Raw genomic sequence first — 19015 nt, forward strand, 5'->3', positions numbered from 1 at the left:
TGTGTGCTTTAATAGAAAATGTATAGACATGTATATGAGTTAGAAGGTCCATATGTGTTTCGCCTGTTTTTAATTCATCAGCTTATGCTTTTTTGGGATGAGCAAATTCGTATTTGGTCATTCTGTACATTTTATATGTCACACTGCAAACTTTAAGTTGGTCGATAATTTGCTTGGGGTCATCAGTCAGTATGAAGCTAGTGATGAATGGTAAAAGTGCTGAAAAGTTATTATTTCTTAGCCTATTGTATTGCTGTTTTTAGTACAGAAAATGTCATACTCAAATATTTCACATTGTTCAATTTCCTCCACCAAGGAAGCTTTTAAATGGCTCACTAAACAATATAATAGTAACTACTCTATGGTAAGTTTAGAACATAAAACTAATGAACAAACGATTATTTCTCTATTCCATCCATTGTCTGAAGTGAATCTTCTGTAAAAGCAATTTGCTTGGCTGTCAGAAATTTTACGAGTTTCCGCGGTCCGAGTAATATTTAAAATGATTTTTCATTAACATCCTTGCTTGCTCCTGCAATTTCTGGTTTCCTGGTACACAGCGTGGATAATTTGCTTTCATATAAGGCGAAATTACTATTTCATATGGCTTTTACGAGTTTTGTGTAGAAAGAATTGTCAACTATTATTGTTGTTTCATGAGGAAGTTTCATAACTGTTGGTTTTACTAGCATTTCTCCCTGTGGGAAATTTTTCTCGCGCCTGGATAAAAAAATGCCTATCGTCTTTCTCAAGCTCAAGATGCAGTAACACGCAGTTATTTTCACATTTATAATATAAGCAAGTATTGATAAACGATGAATGACCATTTTCGGTGTTTCTATTTAAACACTAATTCAGAAGCAGCTGAGATTTTTTTCCCAAACAATACCTACTCGAGCTTTAAAAACATGATGACCAAGCTAATACAAAAATACTGTACGTATATTTAATTCAAGATCAGCTTCGAAATAATTCTCACACAAAAAACTTCACGGCCAATAGTAAAGATACCGTGAGTCAGAATATAAACTCATGCGCACCAAGGTGTCTTACAAACAGTAGCCATTTTATCCATGAAACTATAGCCGTCCTTTTCTAACCTATAGTTAAAGGGTACCTACTTTAAAAAGGGACGGAGAGATTATGCACACCTATTTCGCGTTGCAATTAACATTTTTATTTAATGGAGTCACTTTAAAATGTCAATGAGTTGTCGGAAAAATGGGCTGGTATGTTTTCCGTGGAAGGCATTAAATTGTCATTCTTTGATGGACAATGGCTTTACCTACATAACATCACGCCTCTTTAAATCAAAAGGTTTGGCAGTTTGAAGTAGAGTTTAATTTTGCAACCTTGCAGGCTAAACAATTATACCATAGAAAACTCTTATATCTATGAATTATACAGGCACATTATTTGATGAAAAGGAGAAAAATAAGATAAAAAATGTTTTATTTTGAAGATACACACTTGTTTGTTTATTTTATATGTACTTATTGTGGTCACAAAAACCGTTTTTTAAGCCATCAACATTGTTAGTTTTTTTTTTTCAATTTTTATCCCACGTGAAAATTCCATAGCGATAACCAGATCGCATAGCTGTACATACTCTTAAATCCGTATTAGATAACGCTAGAATTATCTGATCGTAAATTAATTACTTTTGAACAATACAAAAAACTATTGTTACATCAACGTTTAAGCAAAAAAAATTGGAGCAAACCACTACCAAAAAAAACTTCGATGGAAAATCGACAAAGTTATTAATGCAGTCAAAAAACTTGAATGGCTACTTAAGAATTCATTATTTGAAAGGGCATTGCGGCTTAAGTCGTATTGAAATTGATTTTGACAGCTGTATTTATAAATTGGTCATGTTTGTAAGTCGGGTCGATGTACCGGTGTTATGCAAACGATATTGAACATTATGCCTTAATGACAAGATTCATATTTGTATGCCGTGACCTAGTAATTTATAATATGAACAGGTGGTTTAGTTGTTCATCGAATTTTGATTAGTGAGGGGACATCGACTTATTTTTTTACCCAAACTTTATATCGATGTTTTTGATTGAGATGTGGACTGTAGTTTTTATAACTTTGATAGTAGGTGTTTATGTAACTCTTGATATATAAATTAGAATTATAGCTGCAACCTTGGACTTGAAATTAAAATGTCGTAAGCTTCAAAAAAAGTTATTGGATCAGAGTCGGAATAATCATAAAACTGGTGTCATTTTATAGCGACCCATAAAAAGATCAGTATAGGTAAGAGATCCGAAAATCTCTCACAAAAAAAAGCTTTTATAAAGAATAGAAAATAACCATACTGTAATTTAAAATAAGCTTTTTACGTAGGTTTCTAATATCTTACTATATAAACGACTGGAGATAATTGTAGAAAGATCATTAATAAGCCTCTATAGTATGTCGCGAATTATAAAACAATAGAAAATCAATTGTGTCTCGCGTATATCTGCATTCTGACATACAAAGATAATATATATTCAAAAGTATGACTTTATGACATGGGTTAATCATAAATTCAATACTGATAAAAAAGTAGAGATAAAATGATAATAAACAGACATACAGATATTCTGCTCATACATTTACAGAGCTACCGTAAACTCAGTTAAACGATAAATAAAATACCCACATTAAAACCGTTATCTAATACCAAATAGCTTTGCCATAAAACGTTGAAGACACCACATTTCTGACGCAATCGGTAAAAGTCGAGTAAACCCACAGTATAAACGAGTTATAGCAGTAATTAGTACCAGATTACTAGACTTATAAAAGTTAAGTAAGACTAATGTAAGGTAAATGTTTCCCATCGTTAAGATAATTTATTAGTTAGGCGTGTTTATTTCTGTTTATTTGCCAGGACTGATAGTGTTAGGAATTATTGATAGGTACTTTAATACTAGCTGTTTTATGTGGTAGGTAATATCCGCGTACTTAGGGAATGTTATAACTAGTCTACAAATCTGTCAAATTCTATCGACATTTGTGGAAAGTAAATTTCCCATGCCTAATTCTGTACCTAAATTCTCAATTTTTCAAAGGATTTTTTTTAGTAGTAAGTGTTTAGTTTTTATCATATATTACATTTTAATATATTGTTTTTAACCTCATAAAAAAGTTGATACTATAAAGTAGTTTACTAGACATCTCAATTAATAGCTCCACTTAATAAATCTGCAAAAAACGTCCACGAATTTGATCATAACTGCACTCTTAAGCAATCAACACTTACTCTAACTAATTACTGATAAACGTCTACAGTTAGTGGCTTATCCCAGTTAACGCGATGATTAACTGCTACCCGTCAAATATTGTCAGTTAACTCGGCTGTTAGTTAAATATTATTTACTATTACTGCGTTAAACTACGTGGGAACAAGCATGTAACTATCATGTCTTGCAAGCCACAATCTTAGTGATGAATTTGTTGAAAATTAACAACCGACGGATGCAAATGGGTATGAAATTATGAAAATTAAGAAGTGCCTAGAGAAGGAGTAGAGAGAATTTCATCCATCATCCTCCGAGCCTTTTTCCCAATTATGTTGGGGTCGGCTTCCAGTCTAACCGGATTCAGCTGAGTACCAGTGCTTTACAAGAAGCGACTGCCTATCTGACCTCCTCATCGGAATAGAGAGAATTTGTGAAGACTTCCAGATTTCAGGAGTGATGCTAGAGGGTCTAAAATTATGAAAGCAAAGTGTAGAAGGAAGATTGAAGAAATGGTTTACGTAGAGGAGATATAAAGATCAAAAGTCAAGGGCCAGACGAATTTAAGAAAACACTAGGACTCGTTAATAATAACAATCAATTTCTATAGGTATAGGTAATGGCTATTAAAATAAACCGATTTATTTATAGGGCTTGATTCAATAAATAATGTGAATCATAGATCACGTCACGAAAATCAAGGCCATCATTTTTTTTAAATATTAATGGCTGAATATATTTTCTATATGTATGTTCCAAACTACCTATTGTTCCGTATAAGACTTACGATATTGCACCCAGTCCTTAACTGAAGTACGGTACGGTAGAAAAAACCACCGTGAGACTCGGTCGGACGTACGGTGTGTTTGTATACCATTGTTTGAATTCTATCGGCCAATCACTTTAGTGTAAATCAATTGTTTTGCAACCAACAATATTATGTTTTGCTGTGCTTGAAAATTTTTGTATTTCGTGTGGTGAAGTTGTGGTGGTGAAAAATGGGACAGTAATTTTTGAGTACTTTTTTTTAAGAATTGAAAATGAGTGTGGTTAGTAAGTTTGTTTTCGTGTACAACCAAGGTCTTGGAAATGAGTAAGTGTTAATATTTAGTTGGAAAAATTCTGCGGTACAAAAATCAATAATTATATTTGAAAAGTATTGTATTAAAAAAATCTATTCATACTTACGCTTAAAACCTACAACTTTTTTGCGAAATTTTCTCGTAAGATGCGTCGTGTCGTGAATCGCAAAAAAGTAATCCTAAAGCTCCACGATAAAAAATAATTACACACATATTTCATTAGTAGCTGAAAAAGAAAAAAATAAACCTACTAATGCGTGTGTGAACATCCATACAAATGACTTTTATCTAATAAACAAATTGTCGCTATAAAATTGTCCACAACATCGCATGCGTGTAGATTTAAAGAAATAAATGTTCGGAACTTATCCTCGAGGAATCTGTGCGTACGTATTTATGCAAGATGGTGTAATAAATCTATGTGAGGTTGGGTTCAGATTGTCGCGAAATGTCGCGTTTAACCCGCGTATTTACGTTATTTGAAGTTATTTATTTACTTAAATTGTTTATTGTAATTTGGTTTTGAATTCATATTATGATGTCTTGGTTGCGTTGCTGGGACCCAATTCCTTCACACCTATTTTGGATTGTTTTTGAGTTTGTTATGTATCGAAGATATATTTATTTTTGCAAATGTATCGTCGATTAACTTTGCCATTCTGAAGTTAGTTCTGAAGTTACGTACTAGTGACTGCCGAAAAGTCAAATATTGAGAAAACACGAGCGTGGCAATGTTATTTCAAGAGTATATAAACACACGTCGTGAACTTAGGTGGTCCCCTAATTTTCAGACAGTTTAACTATTTTATTTCATCATCATCTCCCGAGCCTTTCCCCAACTATTTTGGGGTCGGCTTTCAGTCTAACCGGATTCAGCTGAGTGCCAGTGCTTTACAAGATGATTTTATTTCTGAATTAAATATCTAAGATAAAAATATTGCTTTTCACAGCATCTTACTTATTTTTCGTCACCAAACACCATTAACCACCTATCAGCAACAGCAAAGATACGTTTGTCAAGCTCTGTCTTCAACTATTATCAGTGTGTGAACATCATGTTATACAATTCTACCCTGTAATGCAACGCCTAGTTAGGCCAGTGGGAACTGCCACTTGTATGGAGATTTGCTAAGAAAATTGTTAGTTTACGGTCCAACGGCGGATATTTTGCAATCATTAAATGTGTGAGGAAAATTGTGTAGGAAAAATGAAGGAAGATTGTGTTTTGTTTTTTTTTGTGGAATAATTTAAAGTACGAATGTAAACGGCGACTGAAAGAAAGGACCAGATTAAATAATAGTATGGGATGACGTATGTAGACATAAATACATGGGGATTTCTTCTTCTTCTTCCGAGCCTTTTTCCAACAATGTTGGGGTCAGCTTCCAATGTAACCGGATGTAGCTGAGCTGAGTACCAGCAGTGCATTAAAAGGAGCGACTGCCCTATCCGACCTCCTCAACCCAGTTACCTGAGCAACCCAATACCCCTTGGTTAGACTGGTAATATATGGGCTTTACGAAATGAAAATATTACTGGATGCTATAGCCAAGTTTATTTTCTTTGCGGTCATACTGACTAAGCTGAAATGTTAAGCCGAGCCGCTAATATGCCTTTTCAATCAAAATATTAACTGCCTATAAAATTGGGAAATGAAGACTGTAAGGATACACCTCTGCCTAACCTCTTAGAAAACAGTCGTGATGTAATCCTAATTAATCATTAAATCAAACATTGCATTAACCAAATCAATAAACATACATATACGTAACTATTTCGATATTTTCAAATTAGGACGCAAAAATTTATTTACATATAACTTTTTACAATAACTTAATAATAAATATATATACAACATACAACTAACTTATTACCTAATATATACACTTACTATATTTTCAAATTAGTTCTCATAGTTGACTTAATGGCCATATAACCACAGATGATGTAAAACTTGTAACTCGGCTTAACATGGTAAATTCATTAATATTTATGTTTTAAATGCCTCGTTAGTACTATGCTAGGTTATAGGTCCATGTAAAAGTGACGTTAGTTCAATAGTTGAAGTAATCTTTGGTTGAGAAGTATTAATTACGCTTCTTGACGGAGTTTTTAGAGCTTATCGATTAGCAATATAGTGTAAAGCACCATTGACAGATACCAACTTACCTACTTAGCAAGATTGTAATAGCTCTGATATTTTAGCATTTTACCTCTCAAACATATATGTAGGTGTATTTCTTGATCTCGATATGCTTGCGTTCCCTCTTAAGTCTCAAGGGACGTCAGGAGTCTTTTTTGAAATAGCCGATTTAGAATACTTACTATGTATTTCAAAATGTGGAAAAAACTGTACAGAATATCATGAGGAACTTACAAACTAATGAGTGTCTTCCTTGTTCCAGGTGGCGGGAGCATCATCAATGGCCTGACACCATGTTCAGAACGGCGTCAGTCGAGGGCTCCGGGCCGAGGACGCCGCCGGCCTACGCCCCCCACCCCCCGTACGTCCCACCCCGCTTCTTTCCCCCTCGGATCCGGCCTCCACCGCCCCAATACTGCTTCGACGCAGCGCGCTTCGCCTGTGATGCCTCCAAACCAAGATATTTAGACGTAGAACGAGAAAGGCTAGTCACAAGATGGTTAGCCGAAGCCAACGAGGCTTTGGTCAGGAGGGACCGGCCTCCTCGGTACAAGCCACGGAGCAGCGAGCGGAGACCAGACTTCTTGGAAAGGAGACCAAATGCTCCGGAGTGGGCGGACAATTTTTTGCTAGGTCGCCGCAACGGGTCGGTGGAACCCGAAGACGATACAAGTGAAGTGATGACTTTGAAGGAGTTTGTGGATAAGTTCTCGTTGCCTCGTGTGGTGAAGTTTGAGGGGGAGGATAGGCCAGTGCTGTTATATAGAGTGTTGGAGGCGCATAGGCGGGTGGAGGCAGTCCCGTTGTCCGGGAAAAAGGGCAAACTCGTTGGAAAGCCTTTATATATTCCGGACTCTTATGATGGTGAGTTTTTTTCTAATATTACCTTTTTTATTAATAGGTGTTATGCTATGTTTCATAATATTTGATTAACTAGTAATCGTTAATGAATTGATAACAATCTTAATCGGAATGCATATAGAAGACATTTCACACGATAAGTTGGAAACCAGTTTAATCTTCCGCTATTTTGTAATCTGTGGAATTCCTAACAACAGTGGAAAATCCTGATTAGTATCTAATTTCAGAGCGGCAAAGATATTTGACGAGAACTTTACTTAAGTTTAGTATCTAGGTACGAGGAAATATCCAGTCCCATCGCTTCCTTATACAAAAACCTAAACGAGTACTGTAACCTTAAACGCATCACAATTAAACTACAATATTAATTAAATTAGCATTTTATACCAATTCAATTTTAATTGAAAACTAAGATTACGCGGAAATAATAACAATAATATAACATGGAAGTATTTCAATTTGAAAAACATAGGTTATCAGAGTATACTTAGAGGTCAAAATATGTAGTTATGATCCATTTCATTTTAATTCTAAGTCAATATTTTGATAGACGTTTGTTTTTTTATGCCTGAATTAATTGAAACATGTATGTGTAATCCTACGTATTATAGTTACGACTTAATTAGGGACATTTAGTAGATAGTAATTATATTCTAAGCTTTTATTTGATAAACGTCTATTACACCGTATTTATTTGCGCTTACATAAATTATGAACACTTCAAAATTGAATCTTAATTGTTTTTGTGTCAATTTTGCAGTCACAAGAATCCCTCCCTCCTGCTTTCTAGTGGGCTTGTCAATCTTAATATGATCTTTTTGTTCTAACTTGTTATCGAGCTAACAAAAGTTTATACTTTCGCTTCGTTCTTTACCTCTTCAACTTTGACATGACAACCCAAAACAAAGTTCATACATTACTAACTTAACCCTTTGAATGCCGCGTATGGCCCCGGTCTACGGGAGCAACGGCCCATTAGCGTGAGCATGCGACAGGTCGCGCCCTGCCCCGATATGTGCATGCTGGCCATGTAACCTGCTGTCTGGATGTCTAATTGTGTAGGTATATTGTTTGGTAGAGTCATCATTGCAAAAATAAGACGTGATAGTAAAAAAAATGACATACATTTTGTGTCAGGAGATGTCAATAAAAATACTGCATCTTCCTTTCTGAATTCGGTTACAGTAATGTGCCTTTTTTATGGGAAATCATCAAATGACTCCTCCCGCTGTGGGTTAGCAGTGTGAGGGAGTGTCAGACTCATACTGACTAAAACCCGTCTTGTGTCTTCTTAAGGCTTTTATGTGTCAACGCCGCGGTAACTCTTTAGAACAATCCTGCAGCCCTAACGAGCAATGTGTGTAACAATAAAGTTTAATTTATTATCATCTAGTCAGTCGCTAAGCAAATGAACAAAGCCTTTAGAATGATATCTTTAATCGTCTCAACGCAATTCATGGCCCCACAAATTCTCTAAGTAATAACTATAAAATTAATCATTATAAACAGACTTCAATTAAAATGCTCACATCAAACAATACAACATGAATCAAGCTACCCACTTATTTTTAATTTATCGCTACCCACAGTTTAAGCGAGCCGCTCCGAGATCCGTGCATCTTAAGGCCATAACCTTGTCCATATGGTGCCATATAAGGCCTACGGTTAATAGGCCTGGTCTCCCACGCGCCCGGAAGGTTGGCCCAAGGCCTGATTCAATAGGCCTCCAGAATACAGTAGCAATTAAGGCCATTTAGGATGCAATGCATGCGGAATGCTTGAGGATAAGTCGTAATTATTGAGCGACTGTATTTTAGGGTTAAGTGGGTAAGCTGTTTGCAATTTGCGTTTTGTATGCAGATTTGCATTGCTTACTGTATTTGTTTTGTAATTAGGTAAATACGGTAGTTATTTATCTTAATTACTGTCGACATTTTGTAGCTTAGCACATTCTTTCATTAATAGAGTATTTCAAATAAGGTGCCTCTACCGAAAATTTGCATCCCGAGAACTTTAAAAACACTGCTAGACTTATCTGCTTAACAGTCACATGTTCTTTATCTCAATAATATACTTTCACAAGTAAATCCCGATAAAAATCGGGTTTTCCTCTAACCGCAAATTCACATAATCAAAAACAATATCCCATCCCGTAATCCGCAATCTTTCAAATCAAATTGCAATTTACATATTACGATAACTATCTAAATGACTTTACTTCACTATTATTCATTTTGTACGCTATTACTGGACTTTGAATTTTAACTGCACAACCTGGGAATTGAACCTGCGACCCCTGTATCGGTAACCGACCGTTAGGTACGTTGTACTATGGTAATATCAGTATTTCGGAACACTGTTGATATTTTAGGTTTTATCGATACAGGCTATCGGTTTTCGATCGATTGTTTTATAATGCTGTAATGTTATATAACATTGTTCAGTATTTTAGGAGGTTGGTGTTTAAATGGTGGTTGTTTGAGAATGTGGAGAATAATATTTTAAATATTTCACATGTAAGCTTCATGTAAGAGTTATAACTACAATTTAAGTGCGTAATAATGATTCACCTTATATAAATATTATTTTAAAAATGTAAAGCATTTGCGTCTGCAATCATTGGTAAAGAAACTTATTCCCCTTTCGTGAATAATTTGGCATTTTATCATAAAAAAATCTTAAAGTAAAAAAAAAGTTAGTTTACAAGTGATGACACTTTTCTTTAACGCCCGATTAAGGAAAACCTCAAAGTACCTACTCGGAGGTAAACTTTTTATTTCTGACTTAGGTACGTAGGTATTCCTAAAGCAAGGCTGGATAAGTTTGACATAATTTATATGAAGCTTGAGCTAAAGTCACAATTCAATCTATAATCTGAAAACAACGGATAGATCACTTATAGAAACCCACCGTTACCCAACAGCAACTAATCTCTTTGTCTTACCGCCTATCTATCTAGTCATACAATCGCTATGATTAACCGTTGAGTAGTTAAAACTATTCCGCGCATGCGCAGTAGGCGTCGATTGTTTCTCAAACAATTCGTATGCATGCGAAACTGTGCAGTGGAGGTATGCGAAATCGGATGTTTGAAGAAATAACTATAGATTTTGAGATGAATTTACAATGAGTCTGGGTGACTGTAATATTTAAGGAGAATTTGGTGATTGGTCAGTGTTTTTTTTATTTATTGGGGTATAGTTAGTATTTTTGAGTTCAGGAATTCGTCATCTTAGAAATTGTATGAAGAAATCTAGTTCCTTGAATATTTCGTGCTGTTAATAGAAGCTCAGAAAACATTGCGTTTAGAAATAACTAGCCATTTTCAAACGGTTTCACTCGCGTCCCGTAGGTACTCCAACGGAACAAAACATGCCAGATGTTACTCGGGAAGAGTAGCTTCCCCAATACTTTAGAGTACAAATATATATTTTTTCTTTTCAACCGACTTCAAAAAAAGGAGGAGGTTCTCAATTCGGCTGTATTTTTTTTTTTTATGTTTGTTACTCGATTTCTCAAAGACGCCTGGACCGATTTCAAAAATTATTTTTTTATTTGAAAGGGTATGCTTGTCATTTGGTCCCATCGTCATCAGGTTAGGATCTGATGATGGAAACCCTGAGAAATCGAGGGCAACCTTCAAAAGTTGTAGGCATACTTAGGGTAAAAACTTGACATTCAGGTGCATGCCTGAAAGCACTATTCAACAGTGAAGGTTTGAAGCTGACCTGATGATGGAGACCAGAGAGGGTCGAGGGAACTCGACAACTGAATATGTAAACTACCTCGTGTTTGGGCTTATATTATTTGTATTGACGAGACCTTTGCAACAGTGCAGGTTTGGAGCTGACCTGATGATGGAGACCAGAGAAGGTCGAGGGAATTCGACAACTGAATATGTAAAATACCTCGTTTTTGGGCTTATATTCTTTGTATTGATGAAATCTTTCCACATATATGGATAGTGACAACTATTCGTATCACTGAAAAGTTGTAAATAAAAAACTTTTTTACAAAAAAATTAAACCGACTTCCAAAAACACTAAAAAGTAAAAAAAAAAAAAAACTAATTTTAGGTGCATCGGCCTAGAAGTCGGTGGCAAAATTAACTTAGTAACATCCATTAGACACCGACTTCTAGGCCGATGCACCTAAAATTCGTTTTTTTTTTTTTTACTTTTTAGTGTTTTTGGAAGTCGGTTTAATTTTTTTTATTATATTAGTACACATAACAGTCAGTCTTTCATTAAATATCAGACATTAATAAACAAGCCTGAAGTCGCATTTACACCGTAGATTAAACTATTCTAGAGGTAGTACACTATAATGCACATTGTATCATTGTCTCAACTTAGACTGTGATGTGAATCGATACAAAGCCGGTCTTTTTATTGTACGTTTATATAAAAAACTGAACTCGCATACTAACTACCACATTATGTTAATTGCGATACTTAGTATTAACTTGTTTCAGTTATTTTTATTTGATGTCGCCCTACGATAATGCATCATAGTTTTTATAGGTTTATTGAAAAAATGGACGGTGTTTTATATTGCTTATAGTGTATTTTTCATCAACTGGACACACACGACTGGACACACGTGTGTCCAGTCGGCGAAGACGTGTAGATCGTGACGGGGGGAGAGACTTTTTCAATATTATTTATTACTATTTGGGTGTTTTTCAGAAAACTTGACCCTAGCAAAATCGGCCTGTCCCACACATTCAAACATTTTTATTTTGATTTTTTTATATGGCACGTGTGAAAGTGAGTTTTTGATTAATTTAGGTATATATTTCAATGTACAATTAAATCAATATGTAGCATAAAAAGTGGATAGTTATTTTCAACCGACTTCAAAAAAAGGAGGAGGTTCTCAATTCGGCTGTATTTTTTTTTTTTTTTTTTTATGTTTGTTACTCGATTTCTCAAAGACGCCTGGACCGATTTCAAAAATTCTTTTTTTATTTGAAAGGGTATGCTTGTCATTTGGTCCCATCGTCATCAGGTTAGGATCTGATGATGGAAACCCTGAGAAATCGAGGGCAACCTTCAAAAGTTGTAGGCATACTTAGGGTAAAACCTTGACATTCAGGTGCATGCCTGAAAGCACTATTCAACAGTGAAGGTTTGAAGCTGACCTGATGATGGAGACCAGAGAGGGTCGAGGGAACTCGACAACTGAATATGTAAACTACCTCGTGTTTGGGCTTATATTATTTGTATTGACGAGACCTTTGCAACAGTGCAGGTTTGGAGCTGACCTGATGATGGAGACCAGAGAAGGTCGAGGGAATTCGACAACTGAATATGTAAAATACCTCGTTTTTGGGCTTATATTCTTTGTATTGATGAAATCTTTCCACATATATGGATAGTGACAACTATTCGTATCACTGAAAAGTTGTAAATAAAAAACTTTTTTACAAAAAAATTAAACCGACTTCCAAAAACACTAAAAAGTAAAAAAAAAAAAAAACGAATTTTAGGTGCATCGGCCTAGAAGTCGGTGGCAAAATTAACTTAGTAACATCCATTAGACACCGACTTCTAGGCCGATGCACCTAAAATTCGTTTTTTTTTTTTTTACTAGTGTTTTTGGAAGTCGGTTTAATTTTTTGGTAAAAAAGTTTTTTTTATATTTAAAATAAACCTAAAGAGGACGTATAAATATCGTGTGTCCCATGGCGCTCTTGGAGATTTCTAATACATCTTACTTCTAAAATATTCGTTTTTAGGTATGTTTAAGTTTTTGACCTTAGTCTCTGTATTTCTAAAAACGTATTTTTAATTTTTATTCCATAAATTACTTGTTATTTTAAGAAATACAATTTTAATGTTGTCCTACGAAAATCATTGTACCGGAAAATCCGGTTAAGTCACGGTGAATTTGATATCTTATGCAAGACAAAATCTACTAATTTGTATTTTTTCTACCTTCTTGGCAACTTTATGATCGTATTAGGATTCCGCCATTGCTGTTTTAAAGTCAGTTGCGACTAAAACTGAGATGAAAGTGTTGGTGTCATCGGCGCGCAGAATTTTTGTTCTGGATAGTGGCAGCATTTAAAAGGTAAATAAAGTGTTTTATTAACTTTATAACATTGTATATAAGAGAATAAACTTATCTCCATTCGATAAGTATGGCAAAAAACAAGGTAGTTTAACTAAATATTAGTTATTTTCAATTTTAAAATTTTCGTGGGATGAAAACGTCACCTCCTGTGCGTCACGTTACTTACTACTGGAACAAAATCGTGACTAACTTGAATTATAAAGCTTAGTGTATAATGAAATATTTTATGGAAGTGTCTTGTCCGCGCATGTGTGTAGGTATCAAACGAAAGAGTTTAAAAAACATTTAATCGGTTTTGTTTTGCATGCATTCGATAATCTTATCTTATCTTATATATATCTTATCTTATATATTATCTTCTTCTTATATATAAAAATGAATTGCTGTTCGTTAGTCTCACTAAAACTCCGGAATGGCTGGACCGATTTGGCTTATTTTGGTTTTAAAATGTTTGTAGAGGTCCAGGGAAGGTTTAAACTATACGAAGTTCGCGGGGTCAGCTAGTCTTATATATAAAAATCAATTGCTGTTCGTTAGTCTCACTAAAACTCGAGAATGGCTGGACCGATTTGGTTAATTTTGGTTTTAAGATGTTTGTCGAGGTCCGGGGAAGGTTTAAACGATACGAAGTTTGTTGGGTCAACTAATCTTCTTCTTATATATAAAAATGAATTGCTGTTCGTTAGTCTCACTAAAACTCCGGAATGGCTGGACCGATTTGGCTTATTTTGGTTTTAAAATGTTTGTAGAGGTCCAGGGAAGGTTTAAACGATACGAAGTTCGCGGGGTCAGCTAGTCTATAATATAAAAATGAATCGCAAAATGTGTTAGTAAGCGCATAACTCAACAACGCCTGGACCAATTTGGCTAATTCTTTTTTTGTTGTGTTTGTTATTGTCAGGAGAAGGTTCCTATGAAAAAAAAATAGGGTAAAGTAGAGAAGTCAGTTGACGGGAGCGAAGCGGCGGGCAAAAGCTAGTTGGTTAGGTTAGGTTAGCTTAAAACTTCATTATTGAAAGTTTATTAAATACATATAAATAAATAATGTGTTAGTTGTCTTTTTTTTATAGACAATAGGTATTGAACGCTTGGCGGGAGCAACAATTTCAGACGAAAATATTGTCTTGTTTTATACTTTTTTTTCAAGTACCCAGTTGGGTTTTAGTTCTGAGCTTATTTTTCATGTGGTAAAGAAGTAAAGTTGGTATGTTTTGTTTGTACATAGGTAGGAACTCGCCATATCATACTAATACACGGAACAAAAAAAATAAGATTTAAAATTAACGCTTTTCATTATTCCTGGATGCTATAAATAGATTTGTTTTTTGTTTCAGACCAAAGTTCGCTGATCACTGCTGGCAGCTATTATGGTTGTCTATTGTGACGTTGACAAAATCTTAACGTATTTCAATTTAAATCAATGTTACATTAATAATGCTAAGTGGCCCTGGCCTGTGACACATTTCACAATTACTAAAAAGTGTTTCGGATGTCGGCGAAAAATCAACAAAAGCAGAAAACTGCAGCATTTCACTTTGCTTATGGATCAAAGTGATATCCGAAAATTACTACAGTGCTCCATTTTTTGGTGTCCGTTTTGCATGCACTTAATCTATGATCATTTTCCTGAGGACGAGTGTGAGGTTTGCGTGGGAGAAAGTAATTTATAGATAGATAGTTTCATTAAAGGATAATGGCGCTTACGGCAGCAGAGAGAGCAAAAAGATATCGGGAAAAATTGAAGCTAAATGCTGAAAAATTTGAAGTACAGCGACAAAAACAGTTGGCAAGACTAAAAAGAAATCGGAAAAAGGTAGCCGATCTAACAGAAGAAGAAAAAACAAAACAACGAAAAATATGGAGAGATGAAAAGAGAAAATCGAAACTAAAAAAGTGTAATAAAGAAAACATAAAACCTACAAAAGAACCTTTGAAAACTGAAACTCAAGTTAGCCAATTACTTCAACGAAGATATAAAAATTTGCGCGCCAATTACAAAAAAGCTTTAGATAAAATACAGAAATTACACAGGATGTTAGAAACCAGTCGCAAACGCTATTATCGCGAAAAATTTATGCATGAAAGAACGAATCGTGAAATAGAGAAGCTTCAAGCTCGACAAGAAGTATTAGAATGTTCTTTGAAAACAGTTTATAAAACGCAAATACTCAAAAAGAAAAACGACTGTTAAAAATATTGCACTTAATGAGAATGTAAAAGCTAATAAGTCAGTCATGGACGTAACAAAATATCTAGGATTAAAAGCCGGATACGGAATACAAAAAAGAAACTACCAAATTCTAAAATTCAAAACGATATTGAGACATTTTATAACAGGGAAGACATAAGCAGATGTACAGCAGGAAAACATGAAACAAGAACAAGGGGAAAACAAAAGATGCAGATTAGGTATCTAACTGACACATTTGCAAATTTGTACGATATTTACAAAAAAGAAGGAGGAAAGTACAGTTTTACTACATTTTTTAGATACAAGCCGTTTTATATTTTGTCACCCACGATTAGAAATAGAGACACATGCTTATGTATAAAACATAGTAAAATCGAAAATATTTTTATAGCGCTTAAAAAAAATAATATTTTATGTTACACAAATTTAGAAGAAATAATAACCCAAACAACTTGTAATAAAAAGTCGTACAACTGTATGTTTGGTAAGTGTAATAATTGCAAAACTCTTGACCTCCAATATAAGCAAGAAAAATGGAAGATGATATTACCTGGTTCAAGTGGGAAAGGGTAAGTCATACCTATATTAAATCTGGTAAAACATTTGTTACCAAAAAATTGCAAAACAACAAAAAAAAGGAATAGTTAAGACCTTAGTTTCTACATTTATAAAAGAATTTCCGTTGTTTAAATCACATATTTATAATTGGAGGCACCAACAAAGCGAGTACTTAAAATGCATTAATGGATTACACGATAATGAAATAGCCATCTTATGCGACTTCAGTGAGAACTACGAATGTAAACTTGGTACAGAAATACAGGCAATGCATTTTGGTGCTTCTAAAAGTAATATAACTTTACATTGTGGCATGATATACTTCAAAGGTAAATCACAATCATTCGTCACCATATCTAACAACACATGCCATGAACCGAATGCCATCTGGGCACATTTACTACCAGTTCTAAAATTTGCCAAGCAGTTGGATCCAAATATAGAAATAATTCATTTTTTTTCCGATGGTCCATGTAGCCAATATAGGCAAAAAAAAACTTTTATTTAATCAATCTTTTTGCAAACAAAGCGAAGGCTTGTTATACTTGGTCATTTTCAGAGAGTGGTCATGGTAAGGGTGTAGCAGATGGCATTGGTGGAGCAGTTAAACGTCAATTGGACAAACATGTAGCTTATGGTAAAGATATAAAAGATGCTGAGCATGCTTACCAACACCTTAACAAAAGCATGCAGTCAGTAAAATGTTTTTTAATAGCTGATAATGACATTACCAATATGAAACATCTTATACCAGATAACAATCGGCCTGTCCCGGAAACTATGAAGTTACATCAAATAATGTCAGGAGGTCAAAATACAATATTTTACAGGCAACTGAGTTGCTTTTGCGGTGACCGACGAGGTCTATGTGACTGCCATTCTCCTAAAATACATAAGTTGCTTGAAGTTCTTGAGAATAACTACCATGCATCTGCGTTTCAAACGCATGATCAAAATCTGAATCTTGAAACAGACCAAAGACTGAAAATTGTTGGATTGTCTTCCATTCAAGCTAGTTTCACAGAAGAGGAAGATGTGGTTCAAATCATGAATGCTAATGTGAGTTTAGTTCATAGTGAAACAAAAAGAAATGATTGTCTTGAACCCATTGAAACTGATGATAGTTCCCATATCAGTGAAATTATTTCTATAGACCCTAGTGTTTTGATTGAACTAACTAATGTAATAGACTTAGAAGCTTTAGATGTATCTACTTTTATACCATAAAATGATATTTTGCATAGTAGTTATGAACAGAATCTTGAAGAACCTAGTACTTCTACAGGCTTGAAACATGTTGATTTGAAGAATTTAAGTGTTCCTAAAAAGCGGGCAAAGATAATGTCACCAGTAAAAACTGTAGTCCCAAGATACTTTTTATGTCATTTATGTAAAATTCGTAAATTTTTTGTACCTAATGATATGACTCGTTGCATTGCATGCAAAAACTGGGTTTGCAGCTTATGTTGTGGCCATCCTTCAAGCATTGACTATATTTGCGACATATGTTACGGTTCTGAATAATACAATAAGTCAAATGATTTATCAAATTTGCGTGTGTCGCTGTAAGTGTAAGTTTTAAAATTATGATTGAATAGTTGATTCAAGTAGGATTATGATGACTGAAATTAGTACAAAATAGTATATAAGAATATAAAAAGTTCCTATGAATCCAAAGTAATATTGTGTGATAATTGTGTAGGTTACATTTTAAGTAATCGCCGAGAACTAAGCTGGTTCTCGTCATATAGGTACCACATAACTTATAATTATTATAAGAACCAACTTAGTCATTGGCGATTAGTTTTAAAATTTCTCAAAAATTATGTCTATTATAGTTTTAAGTGTATAAAAAGGTTGGTACAATTAATCTAAAAGTTCATTAAGTAAATACTTTATTCTTTATAATTGTGTTTTTAAATCGGCAGTGTGGACATTGCTCAAATTATTCTTATCCATCACGAAATTTTCATAATAGTCACTGTCCCATATTCTGGATGTTACAAAAATGGTTTTAAAACATATATTTTTCATTTTATAGCGTTTATTTTGGCATCATAGTATTTTGTTAGTATCTAAAATTTCTCACTAGGCTTGATTTTGGAAATTGTAGCGGGTATCATTAGTAATGGAAACTTTTCTAGTGAGATGTGTCCAAGAAGTGACGAACGTGAAACTATTTAGCTGATTATTTAATAATTTTATAGAATTATGCTACTGTTTTGTTATTTTTTTAAAGATTTCAAGCATACCTTTATGCCAATATAAGTTGATTTTGTTTCAATACTTGTTTGTTTTATTTCTGATTGATTATATTTTGTGACGTTCAGGAATACTTTGCATCATACGCTTACAGAAAAACTTTAATATTTCTTAAAATCATATTATAATTTTAATTTAAAATGCAGATTTAGCTAGTTAACAATATATTCTTTAATATTAGAGTAAATATAATAGAATTCACGAAATACAAAAAAAATATTTCCTGTGCGTCACAGGGTATTTATTCTTTTCTGAAAAACACCCATTTATTATTCCAATCTGACAAGTATCAGGATAGCATAAGACACAAGAGCTTACCCAGTACTCAAGCATCCACACTATTGCTCACCTCACCTCATGTACTAGGACAGCATAAAATTTAAGAAGCAAATCCATCGGGATCGCGGAATTTCGATGCAACTGCTCACCATGTACTAGGATAGCATAAAATACACGAATGAAATCCCTCAGAGTGCGGGTGAAACCGCAAGGAACCTCAAGAAATAAATATTTAAACGCCTTTTTACAAAGAAAAGCGATATCTCAATCAAAAGGCAGTGCGCATTTCTTCGTCACTTCCAAGAGTTGACGGCAGATCAAA

The 19015-nt window shown here is 34.2% G+C and overlaps 1 protein-coding gene across 2 annotated transcripts in view; it reads left to right on the forward strand.

Annotated features, from left to right (window-relative positions):
- Positions 1-19015, forward strand: part of LOC110379930 (uncharacterized) — a 123017-nt gene that overhangs the window by 40778 nt on the left and 63224 nt on the right. The window contains exons 1-2 of one of the 2 annotated variants that reach the window (XM_021339757.3): positions 4071-4332; positions 6727-7328. In XM_021339757.3, the coding sequence (XP_021195432.2) occupies positions 4280-4332; positions 6727-7328 (655 nt within the window). In that variant the 5' untranslated portion in view covers positions 4071-4279. Of the gene's footprint in view, positions 1-4070; positions 4333-6726; positions 7329-19015 lie in introns of those variants that run through there. The other variant, XM_049845499.2, reaches the window with a different exon arrangement.

Source organism: Helicoverpa armigera, chromosome 25 (assembly GCF_030705265.1).
Source record: "Helicoverpa armigera isolate CAAS_96S chromosome 25, ASM3070526v1, whole genome shotgun sequence".
Taxonomy (NCBI): domain Eukaryota; kingdom Metazoa; phylum Arthropoda; class Insecta; order Lepidoptera; family Noctuidae; genus Helicoverpa; species Helicoverpa armigera.